We start from the raw sequence: 24,282 nt of genomic DNA on the forward strand, positions 1-24,282 counted from the left end.
GGGGTCACCTAGTCTCCGCAAACTTCATAACTCATCTATCTACCTAGCTTCATGCCGACCCTGCTATGTTTGTCTACTCTTACCTATACAGTCGAACCCGGATATATCGAACTCGAAGGGGATTGCGAAATAGTTCGATATATCGATAATTCGATATACAGAAATCGGCTTGGGACGGTACTTACGATGCGAAAAAATCGATACTGTATTTGTCGCGTAATCAACTCACTCGCATAATGAACCCACCGTCCGCTTTTGCACTCGAGAATTAGGAAAAAAAAAAAGCGTTAATGCCAGCTCGCTCACATGCAAGCGATTAAGCGATCTCAGCGACGAGCGGCAGCGACAGAGCGAAAAATTTCCAGCTTGTTGGAACTGTGTCCCTCTGCCGTACGAGCCACCGCGGCAGCTCAAAACAAGGTTTCTGTGTCGCCGCGGCAGAAATCGCCAGCGTTATCGCTTGCATATGTCGCAATCCGTTTCGGTCGTCTCAGACACAGCTCATTTCTTGGTAGCGTGCCAAGATGCTGCGCAGCGATAACGTCACGGCGCGTTTATCTTTTGATAGCTCCTGCTGCGGCGGGGAGCGAACTTGGCAGCCTGTCCGTGATAGCTTGATTGCACAAGCCTGGTTCGATTTATCACGCCGCGTTTGGAGCGGGCGTAGTCCACTGCCACAAAATCATTGGAAAGCGTGATAAAGTAGCCGCAAATGCTGTTTGAAGCGAAAAATGCTAAAAGCCGGTGTCATGATCGCAGCTGACCGCGTGCTTTCGTTGATTCATACATGCAAGGATAAACGGCTCCCGCAAAAAAAAAAAAAAAAAAAAAAAAAAAACGCCGTTTTGTAACGCCATATCTTATGCTACGCCACGCGTACACACAACCAGCGCAACAATAAAAACAAACGACTCTCGCAAAAAAAAAAAAAAAAAGAAAAAAAAAGATCTGCCGCTTTTTAACTTCTGCAGGCGCCATAGTCACGTCAGCCACCGCGCGCAGAGGGTTCGCAACACACGCAGGAGAAAGCGTCCGACGTTCTGTCTGAAAACGGGCTGAGCTGGATTGGCGCATGCGTAGCGCGTGCTACTGCGAACAAAGGTTGGTTGGTTGGTTCATAGGAAGGGAAAGGCGCAGTATCTGTCACACTTGCTCTGTGGACACCTGAACCGCGCCGTAAGGGAAGGGATGAAGGTGGGAGTTAAAGTGGATAGAGAGAAAGGGGGCTGTAGTGGAGGGCTACAGAGTAATTTCGACCACCTGGGGATCTTTAACGTGCGCTGACATCGCACAGCACACGGACGCCACTTCGTTTCGCCTCCATCGAAACGCAGCCGCCGAGGCCGGGATTCGATCCCGGGAACTCCGGCACAGCAGTCGGGCGTCTTACCACTGCACCACCCCGGCGGGGCGCGAACAAAGGCCAAGAAAGAGGAAAGAGAGAGATAGCTCGGCAAAAGAATGGGCACACCCTTGCGCTTCGCTCTATCGCGCTTTTCCCCTCTCGTTCCCACCGGTTCTCTCTGGTTCATTCACGCACATGGCTTGCAAATGTCACGTGCTGGTGCGCGGGAAACGATAACCGCAAATGCGCGCGCCTTTGGAGAATGGGCGCGGCGCTTCCCTAGCCGAACTGTCCCCTCTCATTCCTTCCGCGCGTGGCTTGAAAACGTCACGCGGCAAACGGCCGAGGGTGATGCAATTGTCTTTGGGGAAGGCACACTTTCCAGTGCGTGGTGCGGAGTTCGATATATCGAACGACCGGTGAAATTGAATTCGATATACTTTTATATTTCCTATACTTTTACATCGGATTTTCAAGGGGATATTCCGTGAGTTCGATATAAACAAACAAGCGTAACTTTCTGTACCCAAGCCCATTTCTTCTTGATTTCTCCCAGAATGTCAGTAACTCATGTTTGTTCCCTTACCCTCTTTGCACACTTCTTGTTTTTTAAACACCTACAGTCTTCCTTTCCATAGTTCTCTGCGTTGTCCCTAATTTAAGTTGAACCCTTTTCATAAGCCTCCACGTTTCATTTCATTTTATTTATTTAATTTATTTCATTCTTAAAGGCCCGAGGGCATTACATAAGGAGGGACTACATTTGGGGTAAATACATACATGATGAATACATACATACATGTACATGATGAAGGCAGGCACCATGAACACAAACACTACAAATTATAAAAGACAAGAAAAATCAATAAATTAAGAGCATCAAGGTAATTCGTGTAGAAAGGAAAAAGAACGCACGTGCGGCAGCAAGCACAGTTGAAAGTCAATGAATGATTGATGATAACACCAACGAAATGTTTGCACATAATGGAAATGACAGGAGAGTTTTGTGCGAAATTTTGTTTCTGCCCCATAGGTGAGGATCCAAGCTATACCGAGGAGAAGAAGATGGCCACACAGTATGATTGGTTCTCCTTCACGCCCCACATGTGAGTATGTAAGACACAACTGCTATATACTTTTCTCTTGAGGGATGCTGGTAAATTGCTATTTAAGGTCCTAAAAGACCTTAAAAGTGCCTTCGACAGGCACCGTCTGATACAAAATTACTAGCCTACAACACGCTCTTCAGATCCACACTACAGTACGCTAACATAACTTGGTTCCCGTTTACTAAAGAACACATTCACAAACTAGAGTGACTGCAAAGGAAGGTAGTAATATTCATCTTTCATCATCATCATCAGCCTGATTATACCTACTGCAGGGCGAAGGCCTCTCCCATATCTCTCCACTTAACCCGGTTCTGTTCTAGCTGCATCCACCTGACCCCTGCGAACTTCTCAATCTCATCCGCCCACCTAACTTTCTGCCGCCCCCTGCTACGCTGTCCTTCCCTTGGAATCCAGTTTGTTACCCTCAGCGACCATCGGTTATCCTCTCTTCGCACTACATGTCCTGCCCATGTCCATTTCTTCTTCTTAATTTCCACTAGAATGTCGGTAACTTGAGTTATTTCTCTGACCCACTCTGCACGCTTTCTATCTCTTAACGTTACCCCTACCATTTTTCGTTCCATAGCCCTCTGGGTTGTCCTCAACTTAAGTAGAACTCTCTTGGTTAGCCTCCACGTTTCAGCCCCATAGGTGAGTACAGGCAAGATGCAACTGTTGTATACTTTCCTCTTGAGCGATACCGGTAAGCTGCTAGTCATAATCTGCGAGTGCTTGCCAAATGCGCTCCATCCCAATCTTATTCTTCTTGTTATTTCCTTTTCATGGTCCAGATCTGCGGTTACTACCTGTCCTAAGTAGACATATTCGCCTACTACTTCCAGTATTTCGCTACCTAATGTAAACTGCTGTTCCTTCCCGAGGCTGTTGAACATTACCTTAGTCTTCTGCATATTGATTTTCAAGCCTACCTTTCTACTTTTTCTGTCTAGGTCATCAATCATTATTTGCAGTTCATCCCCCGAGTTTCTTAGCAAGGCAATGTCATCAGCAAATCGCAGATTACTGAGGTATTCTCCATCTACCCTTATCCCTAACTGCTCCCATTCCAAGTCTCTGAATACTTCCTCTAAACAAGCTGTGAATAGTACTGGGGAGATTGTGTCTCTTTGTCTAACACCTTTCTTTATGGGAATTTTGTTACTTTCTTTATGCAGAACTATGGTTGCTGTGCAGCCACTATATATATCTTCCAGAACTTTCACGTACGGCTCGTCTACCCCCTGATTTCGCAATGCCTGCATCACCGCTGAGGTTTCAACTGAGTCAAATGCTTTTTCGTAATCAATGAATGCTATGTATAAAGGCTGGTTATATTCCGAGCATTTTATTATCACCTGATTGATGGTATGGATATGGTCGATAGTAGAGTACCGTTTCCGAAAACCTGCTTGATCCTTTGCTTGATTGCAGTCTAAAGTTGTCCTGATTCTATTAGCGATTACCTTAGTAAATACCTTATACGTAACAGACAGTAAGCTGATTGGTCTGTAATTTTTAAGGTTCTTAGAGTCCCCTTTCTTGTGAATGAGGATAATGTTTGCATTCGTCCATGGTTCCGGTACCGTCGACGACACCAGGCACTGCGTATACAGAGTGGCCAGTTTTTCTAGCATGATATCCCCCCCGTCCTTCAGCAAATCTGTAGTTATCTGATCCTCTCCAGCTGATTTCCCCCTTTTCATAGTTTCTAGTGCTTTCTTGACCTTGTCCTTCGTCACTGGTGGAACGTCTGACTGTTTTTCCCTACCGCCAATCTCATTACGGTCCTGACTACTTTGGCTACTGTAGAGATCTGTATAGAACTCCTCGGCTACTTTGACTATCTTGTACATATTAGTGATGACGTTGCCCGCCTTGTCCCTTATCGCATACATCTGGTTTTTGCCTATGCCCAATTTCTTCTTTACCGCTTTAAGGCTTCCCCCGTTCTTTACAGCATGCTCAATTTTCTCCATGTTATACTTCCTTATATCGGCCACCTTGCGCTTATTGATTAGCTTTGATATCTCGGCCAATTCAATCTGGTCTGTTGGATTGGAAGCTTTCATACTCTGGCGTTTCTTAATCAAATCTTTCGTCTCCTTAGACAGCTTGCCGGTATCCTTTCTAACTATACTACCGCCTACTTCTACCGCGCACTCAGTAATGATATCTCTGAAATTATTGTTCCTTGCCTCTAGGGTAATGTCGCCATCCTCAGTTAGAGCTGAATACCTATTCTGTAGCGAGATCCTGAACTCTTCTGCCCTCCCCCTCACCGCTAATTCGTTGATGGGTTTCTTTCTTACTAATCTATTGCGTTCCTTCTTCAGATTTAGGACAATTCGGGACCTCACCATCCTTTGAGGTCTTTCATTTTTAATAAATATAAATTAACAGATTTGCCTACTGAGCTACTCACGAACGCTAACATTCTAACTCCCAAAAGCAGAGTCAAATTAGCGTGATCAAAGTTCACGTATCAGCTAATTCACCCAGCAGATAAACAAAGATACCTCGAGGTACCTTAGCTATGACACAACAAGGACCACAAGGCATAAGCATTCACGAACAGTCACCAAACCATTTATTACTGATTGCTTCAATTTTCATATTTTCCATGAGCCATAAGGGAATGGAATAGCCTAGATCCATCAATTCTTAACAGTTCACCACTTGATAGCTTTGCTTCAGTGCTCGTGAATCATTTATAGAAAACTTCATTACAAAAAACAATGCCACTGTTATTTTTGTCTATGATCATGTTACCTTTTTCTGTCTTTCAAAAATTGTATAACTAATACATATGCATCTGCAAACCCATTCTCCCTTTTCGTGCTTTACTTCCCCATTGTTCAAACCACTACATGTTGCTGCTATCACTAACATGTCGCCAAACTGGGCCCATTCCCATGTGCTACATGTAATTGACAATCTTATACCCCAATCAAGCGTGCAAGTTAAAGTGCACTTCCACGGAGTGCACTTCGCAGCTTGAAAGAGACTTTACGCTACGCAGTGCTAAACGGGAGAGCGAAGTGCACTCGCATAAGCGCTCGTTGGGTACGAAACTAGCACCTGAAAAACGTGTTTTAAAAAAGAAATTGGAACCTCCAAGCGCGAAGTTCAGGGAACTGCTTTTTAAAGTAGTAAAAACATTTCAAAAATGCTTAAAATTTGACACCGGGCCATGATTCATAGACCCCTTATCAGCGAACACCATGAACAATAACAACCGCCCCCTAACTGAAAATGGCGTAGCCGCAGTGGCGCACCACTCACAATGTGGAAGTTGCGTACGCGGTTACATCACGTTTTTGTTATTTGATATTTTGCCCGTCGCTATTATAAAACATTTCATCAAATGAAAATATGTACAAAACACGTAAAATCAACTTGTATACATATCTTATTACATAATATGTTTGTGACGAAGAAATTTCTGCCGGCGAGGCTACGTGCTCAGCCCTCGAAGTCTGTTTTGCGAATGCACTCCGACCTGAGTGCACACTTTGGCAAGTGCACTTATTTACACTGTTTGGCAGCGGTACAGTGCACTTTTCGTAAGTGACACTCGCAGTAAGTGCACTTTATTTTGCGCGCTTGACAGGGGTATTATATTATATGCCCTTCCTTCAATAATCCCGGTTGGGCTTGGTATACCTCCCAAATGCTCTCTACCTAACCTTACTCTTCAAGTTATTTTACTATTGTGATTCAGATCTGGGGTCACTACCAGTCCTAAGTAGATATATTCACTTACCAATTAAAACGCCTTGTCACCCATCTTAAACTGCTGTAAACGATAAACTACGTAAAAAATTATTGTCTGCCCGTAGTCTATATAGCTTTCACAGAAACTCCTTAGCCGAAGAGATATTCATCCTGGTCTTAGGTTCGAACCTGAGACTGCCACCTCTCTGGTGCAGTTTTTACCAACCAAGCTAACCAGGACAATCAGCATATCAGATGCTAGGGCGAGAAAAAACTGATCGTTAACTCAAAGTTAAAAATGATATAATGTTTTGAGGAATCTCCCTCTCTCTCTTGGCGGATTTCCCTCATTATTATGCCAAATAAGTGAATGTTTTAAGGCCTTGATATATTCATTAAGTCGGAGTCGCCAAAATTTTGGCACTTACGTTTTCGTCATGCAATTAGTTTTTTGCTTACGGAACAAGAAAAGCTTTTATGCTCGATCATTTCTTTCTTTCTTTCTTTTCTTTTTTTGCAGAGGAACAGTGCATGGCTGTTATGAATGAAGCAGAGGTCCACTGCACATGCTGCATCCAATCACCAATGACGGCAAACACTACTCAGTTTTCCGTCAAACGCTTTCATTTTCTGTGCCAGTATGGCCAATGCCACAGAACAGAGAAACGTGCCCGTAAAGGGACAGAACACTGGCCAATATATTTCATGAGATTATGGTGAAAATGAAAAGATTGTACCTCATACAATACAGATCGAGCGCTACAATGTCAGAGAAACGAGGCATAAAAACAAGTGAGCTGACCTCTTGCAGAACGCTGTTACTATCACTGTAGTACCCTAAGTGACCATGTCTCAGGAAAACATCACCGTTTTTCATTAGTTCCCACTGCTTTTTTTTTTTTTCCTTTCAGGAGTGCTTGTCATGTTTCATTATATTCTGCGCTCTCTTTAGTGTGCCTATAAATATAAACCAACCGTCCTTTCGCATTGCCAATGACGTGCTTTCAACTTTTGTCACTAGATGGCGCCACAGTGTTTTGAATGCTGTGAATGGCGCCACAGTGTTTTGAAGAACTGACCAATCTAAACTGGAAAAAGGCAGAAAAAAATATTCCTAAAAACACATCTACAGGAATAGATGGAATTCCGATCAAGCTGATTAATGAACTCGGTCCAAAAAGTAAGGAAACGTTGTTAAAAGCTTTGGAAACAGTCATAGCGAATAAGCAAATTCCGGACAGCTGGCGGCAGAGTAAAATGAATTTGATTTATAAAGGGAAAGGAGAAAGGATGCACATAAAATCCTACAGGCCGATTACCATAACATCTGTAATGTACAGGTTAGCCATGCAGGCGGTGAAATTAAAGGTGCAAGCATGGGTTGAAAGTAACAAGATACTCGGAGAACTTCAGAACGGCTTTAGAAATGGTAGGCGCTTAGATGATTGCCTGTTCGTGCTTACCCAATGCATCGAAATATCTAGAGTGGAAAATAGACCTTTGTATTTGGCCCTCCTGGACATAAACGGGGCGTACGACAACGTAAGCAGGGAACTCCTGTGGAACATATTAAAAGAAGAAGGTAGCGGTTATGAGATAATAGAGTTCCTACAGGAAATATACCGGGATAACAAAGTAGAAATTACGTGGGAAGGGATAAGAAGTACGGAGGATGTCAAAGTATGCAAAGGATTAAGACAAGGCTGTCCTCTATCACCGGTGCTGTTCATGCTTTATATGATAAACCTGGAACGGAGGATACAAGACAGTAACCTAGATTTTAACCTGTCATACAAATTAGGTGGAAAGGCGGTAGTGCAGCGCCTCCCCGGTTTGATGTATGCAGACGATATTGTGCTGCTAGCTGAGAGTCTGGAAGAATTGCAAACTCTAGTTAAGTATTGCGGAGACGAAGGGGACGCTCTAGGCTTCAGTTTCAGCGCAGTTAAGTCGGGTCTGATGATTTTCAACGGCTCAACTGATCAGGGTCTTAAAATTCAAGGCCTTGAAATACCTAGAGTAGCAGAATATAAATATTTGGGGGTATGGGTAAACGAAGGATTGGCATACATTGGAAAGCATGAGCAATCACTTAAGGCCAAAGGGCGAAGGAATGCCGGGATAATGAAGCATAAGGCATTGTGGGGATACAATAGGTATGAGGTATTGAGGGGTATTTGGAAAGGAATTATGGTGCCCAGACTTTCGGAAATGCGATTTTGTGCCTAAAATAAGAGGTACAGTCGACATTAGAAACAAATCAGAGATCCGTTGGACGATTAGCACTAGGTGCCCACGGCAAAACTACAAATGAGGCGGTACAGGGAGATATGGGCTGGGCATCTTTCGAAGTACGGGAAGCTCAGAGTAAAATATTATATGAGGAACGCCTGAGGAAATTGGACAGTAACAGATGGGCAGCTAAGGTATTTAAATACCTGTACCTAAAAAGCGTTGACTCACAATGGAGGAAAAGAACTAGGAAACTAACTAGTAAGTATGTTAGTAACAAGGACGGAGAAATAAAGAGCATTAAGCAACAGGTGAAAAACACAGAAGGTAAAAATTGGATAAATTCGATGGAAAAAAAACAGAGTGTGGAATTATACCAAAAGTGGAAAATGCAGATCAGAAAGGAAGATTTCTTTGATAACTCAAGAGGCAGTGCCCTACTTTTTGAAGCTAGATCAGGGTGCCTTAGAACACGCAGCTACAAAAAGAAGTTTAACAATGGAGATGACGCATGTGCTGTATGTGGAAACTCCAGTGAAACAATTGACCATATTATACTCGAATGCAATGGTATCCATCCGGAAGTTGATGCAGGCGCAATCACTGTTCCTGAATCTCTGGGGTTTAGAGATAACAGTGGCCGGGTGAATAAACCGGCGGTGGAAACTAGCAAAAAACGGCTGGAAGATTGGTGGCTTAAAAGCAGAGAAGTGACATAATGTTAGTAATGTAGGAGCAAAATTTAATAAATAGAATGATGGTTTAGTTAACAATTCTAAATTAATAATTAAGATATATGGAGAAAAATGAGCATGATAGCTACTGCTACCACCCCGTTTAAAAGGGGACACTCCTATATTCCATCCATCCATCCATGCTGTGGATGAAGCAGTGACTAGGGCGTGTTAAAAATTTATTCGACGACGCGTTGTTCCTGCACCGTAACAGCCTTGAGTGTGGAAACTGAAATGTACGCTACTGTACACTAACAACGTCCGGTTACTTTATGGTGGGTGAAATTTATATTTTCTGTCGACCACCAGTTGCCATAGCAGTCACTGCTCACGATTTCTAATGATGGGCTACATAAAACCTGCCGCATGCAGCGATTTATTAATTGTTGGTGTAGTGTGGTAATCTTCATCGTTATAGCCACTGACATGCGTCGCGTGCTGCCGCTCTCAAGAACGAAGAACTTGGTAAAGTTTCTAAAAGTTTATAAAGCATTTATGCCAAGACCACTACAGAACCGAGCACTCTGGACGGGAATGTTTCCACTGCGCCAAAAAAAGAAATTGATGCCTATCTCTTTTTCCCCTTTCACTCCCACCTTTCTCCACGTGGTTCAGGTGTTCACAGAAAGAAGCCTGACAAATACTGCTCCTTTCCTCTCCTGTGAACTAATTTATTAAGGCGAAAACCTCTCTAGACTCATAAAACAAAATCATGTGCATGAGACTTGTGCGTGAGATCTGTCATATTGTTATGTGAGATGTGTTCTTGTCTAGCGTTCCAGCCATCTGCAATCCCACACTTGAACGCGCACCAAAGAACGGCAGGAGCGATGGTGTATCATCCAACTCACACCTGCCGGAGAAAGTGCACCAGATACTGCACCTTTCCTTTCCTGTAAACCAATTATATGTAGTACTGCAAAGAACGCCAATAAGAGGCAAACGATCGGAGGCCAATGAGAGGAGAGGAAAGGTAGGCTTTCGCCATCCTCCTCTTAAGAAACATCTATAAGACCCTCTAATTTTTTATATTTCCAGTGTTCTGTCCCTTTAAAGGGCTCGCACACTAAAATGATAATAACGCACCACGTCCATGTTGCTGTGTGCACAGCTCAGGGCCAGCGCTTCATTCTTCGACGTCTTGTAAATGAAGCGCAGCAACAGGTGAAGGTAACGCCGCCTGCACGGCGGAAGCAGCAGAGAGGAGACCTGCATCGCCTTCACCGTCTGCCGCAGGACTTCGGCATTTTCTGCAAGAGTGAGCAAGCCAAAAAGGACACTTCACACACCACGAAGAGTGATTAGTGAAAACCTGGCATTTCATAGCATTTGTTTATACAAAGCGTTTTTTTTTAAATGTGCAATGCAAGGTGGTGCTATGTCGGTACATGCCAGTTGCTACGCTTCTGCAATGAGATTGTAAATATGATCTATTTACTTGATTATAATTATTCTTAATTGTAATTTGAACAAGATTTAGATACAAAGGAGGAACTATGCAAACACTGCTATGCAAACACTGCTTTAAAGCATTTAATGTCGGGAAGTGATACAGGCTATGAATGATGCCATAATGTAGGGCTCCGGAAATTTCGACCACCTGGGGTTCTTTAGCGTGTGCTGATAATCACACAGTACAGTATAGCAGCCTTGGTTTTGGCCACCATCGAAAAGACTGCATCCCTGTGGACAGCAATTGAGCCACTGAGACTGGGCTACTATAGGAATACCACTTTACTTCTTGAAAGTGGAACATTACAGAACCTAGTAAATATACTAGTACGCTGTAAAGATTGATAGGAATGCCACATACCAGATGGGAAGAAAGGATAAATGTGATGCAAAGTGACAGCATTGAACTAAATGGCAGCATTTGCTCAATAACGACGCATGCCTTTATCTATTTTAAAATGTTTAACGGCACAACTGCATGGTGATCCCAAGTGCTTGCCTCAGCAAAGGTAACGCTCCCATCACAAGACTGGGAACTTGGAGCACGTTTCTGAAACACCATAACTGCTGTACGAATGTGTGTAAGCTGGGGCTGACATTGCAACACTGCCTGCCAGAGTCCATATTTGCTGACAGCTATCATAAACAATCAAGCTACCAAGTCCTTGACCTTGATAGATTATGTTCACCCTATAGGTTGTTTCAAGTTCATTTCACAATTATTTTAGTGGAAATAATAAAGCTTCCATGTCTTGTCACTGTTATATCCTGTATAAATGACAGTTCTCACCCCCCCCCCCCCCTGGTCTGTAATAATAACAAGAAAAAAAAAAAGACTACAGTTTCACATGCAAAGCAACAGACAAAATGAACAGATGCTTGCTCTGCTTGAGGTGAGGAATTTCTCAACATTACAATTCAGCAACTTGCTTTACTCTTCTCCGAACTGACCTCAGGCTCTCTCACTATTTCTCACCGTAAGCTAAATATAGAACACCATAGGCCAAAATACTTCGGATTGTGCCACCAGTTTAAATCATGTAGAAACATGATTTAAACTCACTTAATTCGAACTGCTGGTTTATCCAAACTGATACTAGCCTCTCCCCAAGAAGTTCATTACAATGCCCTTGCCAATTTTAACTGCACAATTTCCACGACTTATTTATCACTTTAGACTTTAGAGTTTAGCATATCGGAAGACAGGTGCACATAAGCTGTTCTCAAACGGATTTCAAAAACAACCTGAACTTGGTCTGTATAAAAAAAATTGATGCGTTATAATGACAAAAATACTACTTTCACTAAAAACTGAGCTACTTTAGGCTAGAAAAGGCCACATTAACTAAATACAGCTGTCCACACCACCAACCAGTTTCGTAAGCAAACTGCAAAGCATCAAACGATTTGCTCACGATTTTCTTTTCCTGCCAAAAAAAGAAAACTTGCAAATGACACCAATCTGTTTCCAACAAAGCAACAAATGCAATTCTATTCAACAGAACCACTAAGAAAATCAAGAGAAACCAATAAGCGGGCTTACAAGAGGGGTTTGGTGCCGTCAAAGCAGATCTCATTGCTCATCAAATTGAGCAACATACAGTTTGTCTTCGCACAGCGTTGCGAAGGTGCCTCCCCGAGCACTGGAGTAATTATGTCATTGATCGAATATTTAGGGAAATCCCCCAAGGTGGAGTAGTTGTAAAAGGCGGAAAGGCGGTGGCTCTGGTTTGATCCCCGGATCAGGTCATTTTTTTTAACTACAAAGTTTCTGAGAAAGTTGTTTAGCTTTCCTTTGTAGCCGTTTGGCTGTGCTTGGGTGGATGCCAATGAGTAGTTTCTCCCTTATTAGTAATGATGTCATATGTGAAAATACATGACGCATGCTTACCTTTGGGTCGCAAAGAAGAGATGCTTGCATAAAAAGGCCCCACAGCTTTTCCAGTCTCAGCTGGTGTTGAGCGTGCGAGGGCGGGCAGGTTTTCGGAACTAGGGTTTGATTTAGCATAACGCAAACAGGTCACGGTTGTACCAGGTGGCACAGAGCAACCATGGGAGTACGGAGCCACACCAAGGTGAACCGGCACACTCGTGTAGGAGACGCTGCCGGCTGAACGTTGAGAAGCCACCTGCCAGTCTATGTTCAAACTGCCACTTGACCCATATCCGAGGTTCACATACCCCTCCCCAGGCTGTATGTTGCCCTTCTTTGCGTCTTGCTCCTTTTTGATTTGCCTCAACGTTGAGAATCCGTCAATATTTAGAGACGCTGTACTCCTCACAAGTGCCTCCTTGGGAGCCGACACGGTTGCACGGGCAAAGTGCCTGGCGTCTCTCACATCTTCGACGGATGAACTTCGTGGCAGTCTCCCGATGGGTTTCTTGTCCGAGTCAAATCCAGAGCCGAAGCCTGGCAGGCCAGTGTCGTAGAAGTCACGATAAGTGTCGCTGTAGGTTGGGGACGAAGACCGGGCAAAGCCACTACCACTGCACGAGCTGATTGTGCTGGCTGTTTCGGCACTCAATGTGAACGCCCGCTCTACGGGTCCAATCGTGTCGACGAGTGTTGTCACGGGCTCGGCTGATTCGAAGTCAGTTCGAAAGACTAGTCGCCGTCCGGACAGAGATGGCTGGAAACCGGATTTTGTACTTGGTGCTTTTACCATAGCCTCAACTGGCTGTGCTAGGATGGACATGCTGCGAAGAAGGTTTTCGACAGACGCGTCAGGCGACGGAGGTTCCTCTGATGGTGCACACCTTTCGATCAGGGGGCCTGCATTGAATACTAGAGTTGTTATACGAGTACTGCCAGTCAGTATGCAGTACACAATTATAACAACATATTCCCCCAACTGAAGGAAATGAAGTTTTTAATGCTAATAACATAATGCCAGCACACTGATAAGTTATTACTTCCCATATTTAAAAACGTGCGAAACAAGAGAGCAGCGTCAGAATCCAAAAAGGACTGTGCAAGCAATTAAAGCCACAAAAGGCAGTGATTACCGAAGGCACGGTACAACAGCCTTAGGACGTGATGAGGAACAAAGGCAGTTCCAAGGCCTGTGAAGAACTCGCCGACTACTTTCAGCACATCCAGTTCAAAGCCAGGATAGTTCGGCAGGCAGCTTCCAGCACCCGACGCTCGAGGCCCTGAACAAAAATGGGTAAAAGAAAACTGTGAGGCCACTTGAGACTCCTTAAAGGAACAGAACACTGAAGTTTAGGTCTCAAATCTTTTTTGGCTCAATGGGAAGATCGATGTCTAAAATGTTCGATTCCATAACGGTTTTGGTAGAAACAGAGTAAAAAAAAAAATTTTACCAATAATTTTTCGATCAGTGCACGCGGCCGTTTTTATGTAGTCCGATGCTGGAAACCATGAGCAGCGACCGCGATGACGACTTGTGGTCGACTAAACAGACGTACCGAAAACAAATATAAAGTTCACTCGTCAGGCAGTAATTTGACATCTTTTGCTTACAGTAATGTCTTTTTCATTTTCACACTCAAGGCTGTTACGGCGCAATAACGCACGCCCTAGTCGACGAAAGTTTTACTGGTACTATCATCGCTTCATTCACGCAATTTCAAACACTGTGGCACCATCTAGTGGCAAAACCTGAAAACATGCCTATCGTGGTGCGATAGGAGGGGTTGTTTTTATTTAAGGAAGCAGTGGAAAGAGCGCAAAATATAATGAATTATGACAAGTACTCCTAGAAGAAAAAAGAACAGTGTGCACTTGAGAAAATCAGCGATATTTTGCTGACATGTACTCACAGGGGGTACTACATCGAAAGTAATAGGGTTTCTCCGCAAGATATCGCCTCAGTTGTTTTTATGTGATTTTCAATGGCAAATTAAAATTGTCTTTCTTATTGTAGTGCTCAATCTGTACTATATAAAGCAAGGTCTTTTCATCTCCACCATAATCTCATGACATATTTTGGCCAGTGTTCTGCCCCTTAAGGAAATATATACACCAAATTTTGGCGCCATTTTTCTTATTATTATTAATGCGCAAGACATTCTCGTATATATGAATCACCATGTGGTTTTCACCTACAACTGCTAAATCAATTATAACTGAATTTTCTTTTCTCACCAATTTCAGTTTCAGCAGCAGAGAGATGACTGATGTCACAATCAAGTCTAACTCGCGCACGGCATGAAAAAATAGCGATGCAATCACTGACTCTTCACTTGTTGCAATTCCTGCTCATGAGGCAGGCTGGATTTGGCATTGTGGTGGATCAGAACGACAGAGGAATTGGTTATTTTCATCCCTCACATGAATTAAACTTGAATTTGATGTCACAGCCATCGCTCAGCTCTTGAAGCCGACCGAAACAGATGAGAAAAGAAATTCGGTTATAAACTATTCAGCAATCGGAGGCGAATATCACGTGATGACATAGGTGCAGTAATGTCTTATGCATAATTACAAAGGATAAAACTCAAACCCCAAAGTTAAGTATCTATTAGTTCTTTAAAGGAGAATGCGATAACATCATAGTTCTCAGCCACATTCCCTTTGTATGCCTGTATTCGCCAGCACATCTGCAAATGCCCATCAGCGGTTGGGGTATGACGCAGAGTTTCTCGGGTGGGCCAAGGCGCTATTTTTTAATTTGGCTCCAGTAGGTGGTGATCTGTGATTGGTTCTTTGTGGTCACACAACCTTTATGACATTATCGCTGTCTCGAACAATCTGGGTACGTATTTTGCTTCTGACTGTTGCGAGGTTTTGGTGTGACAAAAATGTTGGACCTTAAATTTTTCAGATGGGCTGAGGAGGCCACTTTTGATCCGACTTCCCGCTAGGCGGTACTCTGTAATTGGCCCCTCGTGGTTACATGACCTCCACGGCATCATTGCCATCTCGACGTACTGGGGAACTGTGCCCCTAAACAAGCGGGATTTCGAAGTGAAATGAACTCCAATGCTGTTACGTAAAATATGTGCAGCGGATCGGAATGCTATCCTCGGCGAGCTGTTTTAGGCTGTTGTGGGCATTCGTTATATGAGACGAACAAAGTTGTGCAGGTCTCAAATAAAGATTTCGTCACAAATGAGGCAAAGTGCACAAAAAACCTCAAAATCCGTTGGGCAAGACTCATGCATTTCAGCAAGTATGGCACGTTATTGCAACCACACGAAAAAAGTACTCACAGTGAATAAGGCATTTCATTGCATTGATTATCCATTTCGGCAGGTCATCTGCAAAGCAAAAGTGCATGTCACCATCAGTAAAATAATGAGAAAGAGGGAGCTAGCATGAGAGTAATGCTGTAGAACTACCTCCTGCTTTAGAATGATAGCCCTAAACGAATTGAACGATTAAGTGAAACGCAGAAAATCACGACATGTACAGTCGTGAGCAAAAGTCGTATACAACACTCAGCCAGTGATAGAGCTCGAGAAAATTGCATCGAGATGCCATCTAGCGACAGCATGAGGGACAGCGACAGCTACTGTTACCTCCATCTTAGATAGCTGTTGCTAGATAAATTGGAATGCAGTTTTCTCGAGCTCTGCCACCGGCTGAGTGTTGTATACCACTTTTGCTCACAACTGTATATTAGCAAACAAAACTATATAACCTGCCAGCATTGTCTAGGTCAATCTATGTATGGTGACAACTTCTAAGCCAATCACTCTGCAACAATCAAACATGGGACTTTATAGTAGCATAGCAGATAAGCATTTCTGAATACATTAGCATATGATTATGAAAAGCCTTGTAAAAAAATTCGAAAGCTTATAAAAAGCTGAACAAAAAATTCAGGCTCTTGTAATTCCCGAAGCATGAGGCGTTAAAGGAAATTCTCAAAGCACGCACGATTTATATGCGTTTTACTTGTACATATTTTATGTGCTCGCAATAAAATGCTCCTTTTTGTCTTCGTCTTCAAACTGCCTTGGGCCTCCTACTGGTGACAGCTACTCCTTGTGGACTTTTGCTGTCCCACACTCTGCGGAAAAAAAAAGAAGCCCAACAGGGCAGGGAAGAAAGACTTGAGAGGTACCCACCTGACTTGTCGAGAAGAATGACAACACCGTTACGGCTAAGCCGATACATGTTGTGAAGTATGTCTGCTCCAGATATGTGGGAACCGCTAAGGATTTCATCTGCGACTTCTTCTCCAACAAGGCACCTAAGCCTGCAAGTGAAACATCACTCAATTCCACCCCTTCCATCGATTTTCACTCTAAACCACTTTGACTTAACATAATTTAAATTAGTAATATGTAGTACAGTGCAACCTCGCCAAAATATTAATTTCATTTGCACTGTACAAAAAGGAAACAAATTTTTTGTCCTCTTCGAATTATTGAGAGTTGATTGTATTTACACACAGCATTGGATATATGCATATGTTAAATTACAACAGCAGCCTAATGTTATGCAACTTCACAAAAAAGGGTGATGGCACAGTCTTGGAAAGCCAAGGAGTGACGAACTGTCCCCTTAAGCTACAAAGTGACACATTTGCATTACATTTTCTTATGTTTCTTCAACATGTCACAAGGTTCAAATTATTCGTGTTAGTAGGCAGCGACTCCAAGCATTGCTGTTGCGAGTGAAAGACGTACCTTGCCATGACCACTGACTCCCAAATGTGTTGAACCTCCTCCCGGCTAACCAGACCCGCATCTTGTTCCGTCACGTCACTGGAAACGCTCTTGACAACATCGGCAGCGAGGGGTCTGTTGCTCTCCGGTTTTCCACCAAACCAGGATGCAAGTGCCTTGGCTGACACATGGTGTGCCTCAGGCGGAAAGTTTGGCCGGTTCTCCCGTGCCAACAATGGTGTTCGACCACTTCCTGCTTTCCTGGGCAGCTTTGAAGAAGGGGGGGTCTTGGCAGGTGAGTAGACCGTGAACCTACGAAAGGGAAGTTGTAACAAACCATTTGACTGAGACAAGTGCAGGATTATACTATCAGAAACTGAAAGTTAGGCAGCGGTGAAGCCTCAATTATTTATAACATTCCAGTTGAAAACAGTGAATAATGCACCAAAAATATAATAGTAGACAACAGGTACTTCTTGACAGAAAACACAATGCTGTATTTTCAAAGCAAAAACTGCTTTGCATACTCAGACTGCCGGTGTTCAAGCACATATTTCATAACTGTTAACTGGACACTAATCAGGCAATCCTTATAACGCTTCTGTAATAATGAATATGACTCGCCCTAAAATTGCTGCCCTATGTTACGATTACGGGCAGGAGTTTTCAGTCTAGAAAAAAAAAAAGGAAAGATAAACACGTGTTGCCAAATTCATTTCTCGAAATTGAATTTTGCTTACGATGTATGCTATAGCATGCTGGCTACTAAGTATGAGTTACTATAGTTCACTAGATGTACGACGGGATCACTGGATTAAGAAGAGCTGTTGTACATCTTGCGGCATTCATTCGGTACTTCAGATAAAGAGCTGGCACAGACCAAGATGCTCCGTCACCTCATCCAGCTTCGTCTACTGGCGTAATGCTTTCTGCTCACAGACTCATCAATTTATCAGTCGGTGAAGAGTTTTGGTTTGGTTTGTGGGGTTTTAACGACCCAAAGCAACGCAGGCCACGAGAGACATTGCAACAACCGGTGGTTCTTTAACATGCGCTAGCATCGCACAGTGCATGGGCACCCTCCTTTCGGCCTTGATTTAAAAGCGGCTGCCGGCAGCTGGGATCAAATCCGCATATTTAGATTCGGAATTGAGCGCCCTAACTACTGACCACCGCAGTGGGCTCGTTAAGAAGCTTTTGTATCACACTGAAGAACACAAGTAATGTTTGCACACCACCAACTCAAAATCATGCATAAATGACATGAAAAAGTATTTTACACTAACGTTCACTATGGGACAGCAATTTCCATCGCTGCCATCATTGTGCAGATTATCTGAGCGGAGGCCCTTTAGCTCATTCTAAATTTCAGCTGCAATCGTTTTTGGTAGTAAAATCTACACTGGGCTAGCTTTCAAGCAGTCGGCGAAGCACCAGAGCACCATGCCACATAACCGTTGCCTAGCAACTGTCACATAGTATAGACTGAGAGCTGGGCTGGGAGTTGGAGGAGGAAAGAAGAAGCAGATAACTCTGTGGTTGGTAGAGGCGAACGACAACAGCGAGTTGCTAGGACAGAAGGTTCATTAGAACGTTGTGACGGCGGCACATTAAATCCACTCACAGCTTTCACTACCCTAGGTTCAAGCCATGCTTAAACCACTACAATTTTTTAGTGCCTAGCACTACTAGCCGCAATCACGGATTTCGCCGATGTCTGTCCGAAGCCGCTCACTCTCTCTTTGTGAACTTGAAGTGGAGGAAGAGAAGGTGGTGACACACGTTGCGCGGCTCAGCATTGAGGAGGCGGAGCCACTTGAAGAGGAGGAAGGGAAAGTGACGACGCCCACATTACGCGACTTAACACTGAGGGGGCGGAGTGGCTGCATAGATGTACCCAGTGAGAGAGTAAGACAGTGAGAGAGGGGCGTGTCAGTTGCAGACGTGGCGGCCGGCACTGGGCAGCGTAGCACAAGCATGTGTTACTCTGGAGTGAGCAGTCGTGTGTTGCTCGTGCATCCTCAACTTTGGCATCTCTCCCCTCGCATCAGTCACTCCTCAGCCTTCATGGACAACAGACGTGCACGCGCAGTGCTCCCTGGACCTCGGCTCCGAGCCGCTCGCCGCGTCGTGAAGCTGCTTGTGCTTACCTCCATGCCTTAAAGGGACAGAACACTGGCCAAAATATGTCATGAGATTATGGTGGAGATGAAAAGATCTTGCCTCATATAGTACAGATCGAGCATTACAATACCAAAGAAAAGAGGCTTTACAATTTTAATTTGCCATTGAAAATCGCATAAAAGCAATTGAGGCGCTATCTAGCGGAGAAACCCTATTACTTTCAGTGTAGTACCCCACGTGACTACATGTCAGCAAAATATCGCTGATTTTCGTAACCGCACACTGTTCTTTTTTTTTTTTCTAGGAGTGCTTGTCATAATTTATTATATTTTGCGCTCTCTCCAGTGCGTCCTTAAATAAAAACCACATCTCCTTTCATTCATTCACAAATCTTTATTCATGAGGATGACCTGCATCTTCTTTCGCACCGCGAGAGCTATGTTTTCAGGTTTTGCCACTAGATGGTGCCACAGTGTTTGCAATTCTGTGAATGAAGCGATGATAGTGCCCACTAAAACTTTCGTTGACAAGGCGTGCGTTTTTGCGCCGTAACAGCATTGAGTATGAAACTGAAAATGATGTTACTCTAAGCAAAAAATGCCTGATTACTGTCTGGCGAGTGAAAGTTATGCTTGTTTTTGGTACGTCTTTTTTGTCGACCACCAGTCGTCATCGCGGTTGCTGCTCATGGTTTCCAGCTCTCGGACTACATAAAAACGGGCACATCCACTGATCGAAAAATTCTCAGTAAAAATATTCTGCAGCGTTTCTAACAAAACCGTTATGGAATCGAATATTTTAGACATCAATGTTTCTATTGCGCTGAAAAAAATTCGAGACCTAAGTTACAGTGTTCGGAACTGGCGCTCGCCTTCAAGCACATTTTCTTCTCTCTTTCTCTCTCCCTATGATCCCCAGACCTTTCGGCAGCAGAGCAGTGCATTGTAAAAAGGTACATTGTGCCTGTATTCATTCATTTCTGAAGATGGTGTAAGGAAAGCTGAGGACGCGGGTCGCGTCACAATGGACGAAGCCGGACCTTCAGGCACTGTGGCACAGGTTCGCCGTGCTTGACATGCTGAAGTACAATGTTTAAGCAGTGCTACGCACCTACTTTGCATTTGATTAACTATGCAAATCGGCCATGTTTTTTTTTTCCACCCTGAAAATTTATTATTGTGAAGCACTTGCTGTTTTCAGAGTTTATTTTATTTTGTGACTGAAGGAGTGAGTAGTGTGTGGCAAGCAACAACTCAACTTACATTCATCATAACCACATGGAACTATTCAAACATAAAGGTAGCAACATGCACAGGCTTGTTACACTTGCTTGAATGAGCCAATTTTACATGTAAAATGTTATGCAAAAGTGAAAGAGCACGCGAGTTGACAAAACCACATGCCAGCGTTTCCTGATGAAGGAGCCAGCGTTTTTGAGATACGCATAGGGCTCCCTCTGGTACGCTTGTCTGAGCACTTCTGTCAAGAGTACTTTATTGTACACAAAAACAGTATCATATTTTCCGGTTTATAAGAAGCACCTTTGTATAAGACGCACCCCTCATATTTATAGGATTTCAACCAAAAAAAAAGTGGTATATAAGACGCACCTCAATTTATTCAGGTTAGGGCAATAGGACTTGACTACATATGCTTGCTCGACCATCGCGTGCTATGTGCCAGAAAGAAAATTTGTTACGTGCGTGTGCGAATGATAGAAAGAAAAAGAGGCACCACTTATGCGCGAACAAGCTCTCACTCAGTGAGAGCAAAAACACTTTATTTTTACTGGAAGCTTTGAAAGGCTTTATCTTGGTATGCAGTAGCCGATTTATCATGACATCGCTCAGATGTCCCCTTTGTGCTCATAATCATTGCGCTGATCATCGCTGTATGCGGACGCTCTGATGCACGTGGTAAAGCACATGCAGAAAGGAGAAAACACACATGCAATAGCCGCCAAACAATGTTGCAAATCGGAACTGGAAGAGAGAGTCGACTCTGTCTCGCTTGTCTTGGCAGCGTGGAAAGGGAGAGGAGCATGGACTTCGCCACCTTTTAGCATTCTGCCAGTGAGACGACTTTAGAATTCTACTACATTATAACGACTGTAAATATTGTAATCGCAGGCGTCGCTACTGTTACCGCTTCACAATAAAGTTCGCCTATGAACATTGCAAAAAAAAAAAAAAAAAAAATGCACATAAGACCCACCATTGTATAGGACGCACTACCAAATTTTTTTTTAAAAATAACCCGAGTCACTGGAAAATACGGTAACCGCAGCACTTCACATGGTCTCATGACAGGTGAACTTTGCAATGAGGAAACGCACCTGAACAACTGTTTGTCATCTTGAATAACTTTGTGCTTGGTGCTTCGCACAGCTTCTATTACCCTGTTTTCCAAGAACTTCTGCAGAAGCTGCATCGTCTGTTGCCTGAAATGTGAACCAAAAGATGCGGACGTCAGCGCAACTTCAGAAGACAGATTAGAGTTTGTACATTTCTGCAAAGCAAATGTTTTTCAGCTACCTTTAGCTACTGCTTATTTTTTGCTGTTGCCCAACCACTTGCTAAACTAATTTACTTGCTTAATACTATCCACAGTGAATCACAGATGCTGCTACAGCAGTCTTCAGGCTTTTGGTTCCTTGCTTTTGTATCATTCTTAGGGTAAAAAGCTAAGCCTGTATTTCTGTACTATAAGCAAGAAATATCCTGCAACATGTATAAGGTCGACAAATGCCACCTTGCCCAAGACACACCAAACATTTTATTTTCTTGAAGGTGCATTTGGAATATTGCAAAAGGATGAGGCTGAAATTTATTTATTTCTTCTGAACGAGAGTATTGGGAAAGGAAGGGAGAGGGGGCAAAAACACACTGTAATAACAATTGATAGCAATTAAATACATGAAAATTCTAAATGCAGCAAGAATTGTAAGAAACACACAAAATGCACAAAAAATGAATATCTTGAAATGAGGTCACAGTTCAGAGTTTGAAGGAAAAAAGAAAAAAAAACAAACTAGAAGCAATATATTGAAGTGATACATATTGTCAATGCATACATGCTGCAAAATGTCTGTAAAAGGTAATTGTAACTGAAAACAGACATTATAGCTATTGTTGATAGTGACGCAATCAGACATTATAGCTATTGTTGATAGTGATGCCATCACTTTTTTTTTTTAATCTAGGAAAGCTTCACGATTTTTTTTTTTTTTTTTTTTTTTTTTTTTTACAGCTTCAGCTGTTGCAACCAGATCCCCCTGAGATATTGTAGTTGTCTGTATGAAATGACATCATACACTTCATATGACCCACAATCATTGGTTCCATGACCTGTGGGGTCATGTCATGGTCAACCGACGGTCACATTAATGGGTCGATCCTGTCAATGCTAAACTCACAAACCTTGTAACACCGGGCCCGAAGTCTGGATCTCCTTGCAAGTGCTCGTGCAGCCATGAAATCGCTTCGCTGGCCACGAAACAGTTGTCAAAAGTTCTCATGTGGCGCCTGTGCTTTCCTCTGGGCATGCCATCGCGAAAGGACCTGATGACACTGTTCCACTGAAAAGTTCCCAAGGAACATGCTCGCAAAACACGAATCGAACACGTCAATACAACTGGCTCTAAGCATTCTACGTAATCGAGGTTTACATACTCGAAAAATATTGCCGCAGAGAGGATGGAATCAAAAGCGGAATTGCCCATCACTCCACGTTCAGCTGTAGTGAGCAGCTTTGCCTGGTTAGCGCAACTCAGAATTCCCACAAAGTTTACATTCATTAACTGATCACACGTCGACGTCACAAAATTGTTCCTGTTCCTTCAAAAATGGGAATGTTTGTCAGGCCAGTTTAGTGCAATATATCAAACACGAAACTGACTTCAGATAAAGTTCTAAAACATACACGAGACGAAAGGGAAACAATTAGATAGAGATCTGAAGTTGGTTGGCTGCCATAAAAGAAAACGAGCAGCGTTCAGTGAGCTCTTGTGCAACTTTGGCATTAGCAAACTGCGCGGACAGCCTCGTAACAGAGGAGTCGGACGTGAGTATGCAGAAGATGGAAAAAACGTTATTCATTCGCGAGTGGTTATGACGGTTACAGATTGCATACATACCAGCCTCGTAGCTCTATACTGGCGATTTCGTGAGTCACCCATGATTGCTTCTCAATGAGAAATAAGACTATTACAAGGAGCGTAGGCACTTCTGTCACCTTGACACGAACATTTTTGCACAGCGCATGCCGCTTTCACGACGACGCCAGTTTGAAAACGGCCGGCGACCAGTCACATGTTTAAAAAACGAAAACATGGCGGCACTGGACGCTGATTGGACCAAAGATTGGGCAAAATTAATTCAATATAGCACTAACGGGTAACATTTTAATTATTGGTGATAAAAATGTACACGTTAAAATTAATTTTTGTAAGTATCTGTGAAAAGATTTTTGGTGAATTCAATAATCGATTTAGGAACAATCGGGCAATCGGTCCGAGAGTGTCGGCCGCAATTTCGTCTGCAACGTTTTTTTTTTTTTTTTTTTTTTTTTTTTTTTTTTTTTTTTTTTGCAACGTGGTCTGTGTGTTCTGCTGCCATTGAGCAGCGGTTAAAAAGGCCGACTAGTGAACTAGAATACTGTTGTCCGACTACTGCGCCGGAGTTCCCGGGCTCGATCCCTACCACCGTGGCAGCTGCGTTTCGATCGATGAAGGCGAAAGGGAGGGCGTAGTCCGTGTGCTGTGCCATGGGAGTGCCCGTTAAAGATCCCCAGGTGGTCGAAATAATTTTTTTATAACCTCCTTGGATCGAAATTACTCCGAATCCCTCCACTCCGGCACCTCTTTCTCTATCTCTCTCCACTTTCACCCCCACCTTCCTTCCTTCCCTTTACTGCGCGGTTCAGGCGTCCACAGAACACGTGTGACATACAGCGCTTTTCCTTTCCTGTGAACCTCTGCAGCGATGTCTGC

The 24,282-nt window shown here is 43.4% G+C and overlaps 1 protein-coding gene across 3 annotated transcripts in view; it reads right to left on the minus strand.

The window, feature by feature from the left end:
* LOC146182516 (DEP domain-containing protein 1A-like) overlaps positions 1-23,622 on the minus strand; it is a 34,157-nt gene extending 10,535 nt beyond the window's left edge. For all 3 annotated transcript variants that reach the window (XM_084577645.1, XM_084577647.1, XM_084577646.1), the window contains exons 1-9: positions 23,428-23,622; positions 22,712-22,869; positions 21,628-21,732; positions 17,190-17,480; positions 16,626-16,756; positions 15,765-15,812; positions 13,596-13,742; positions 12,481-13,362; positions 10,224-10,387 (exon numbers count right to left, since the gene is read on the minus strand). In XM_084577645.1, the coding sequence (XP_084433771.1) occupies positions 10,224-10,387; positions 12,481-13,362; positions 13,596-13,742; positions 15,765-15,812; positions 16,626-16,756; positions 17,190-17,480; positions 21,628-21,732; positions 22,712-22,869; positions 23,428-23,469 (1,968 nt within the window). In that variant the 5' untranslated portion in view covers positions 23,470-23,622. The remainder of the gene's footprint in view (positions 1-10,223; positions 10,388-12,480; positions 13,363-13,595; positions 13,743-15,764; positions 15,813-16,625; positions 16,757-17,189; positions 17,481-21,627; positions 21,733-22,711; positions 22,870-23,427) is intronic.
* Positions 23,623-24,282: the final 660 nt, after the last annotated feature.

Source organism: Amblyomma maculatum, chromosome 8, assembly GCF_055883805.1.
Source record: "Amblyomma maculatum isolate TAMU_Amacu chromosome 8, ASM5588380v1, whole genome shotgun sequence".
NCBI classification, from domain to species: domain Eukaryota; kingdom Metazoa; phylum Arthropoda; class Arachnida; order Ixodida; family Ixodidae; genus Amblyomma; species Amblyomma maculatum.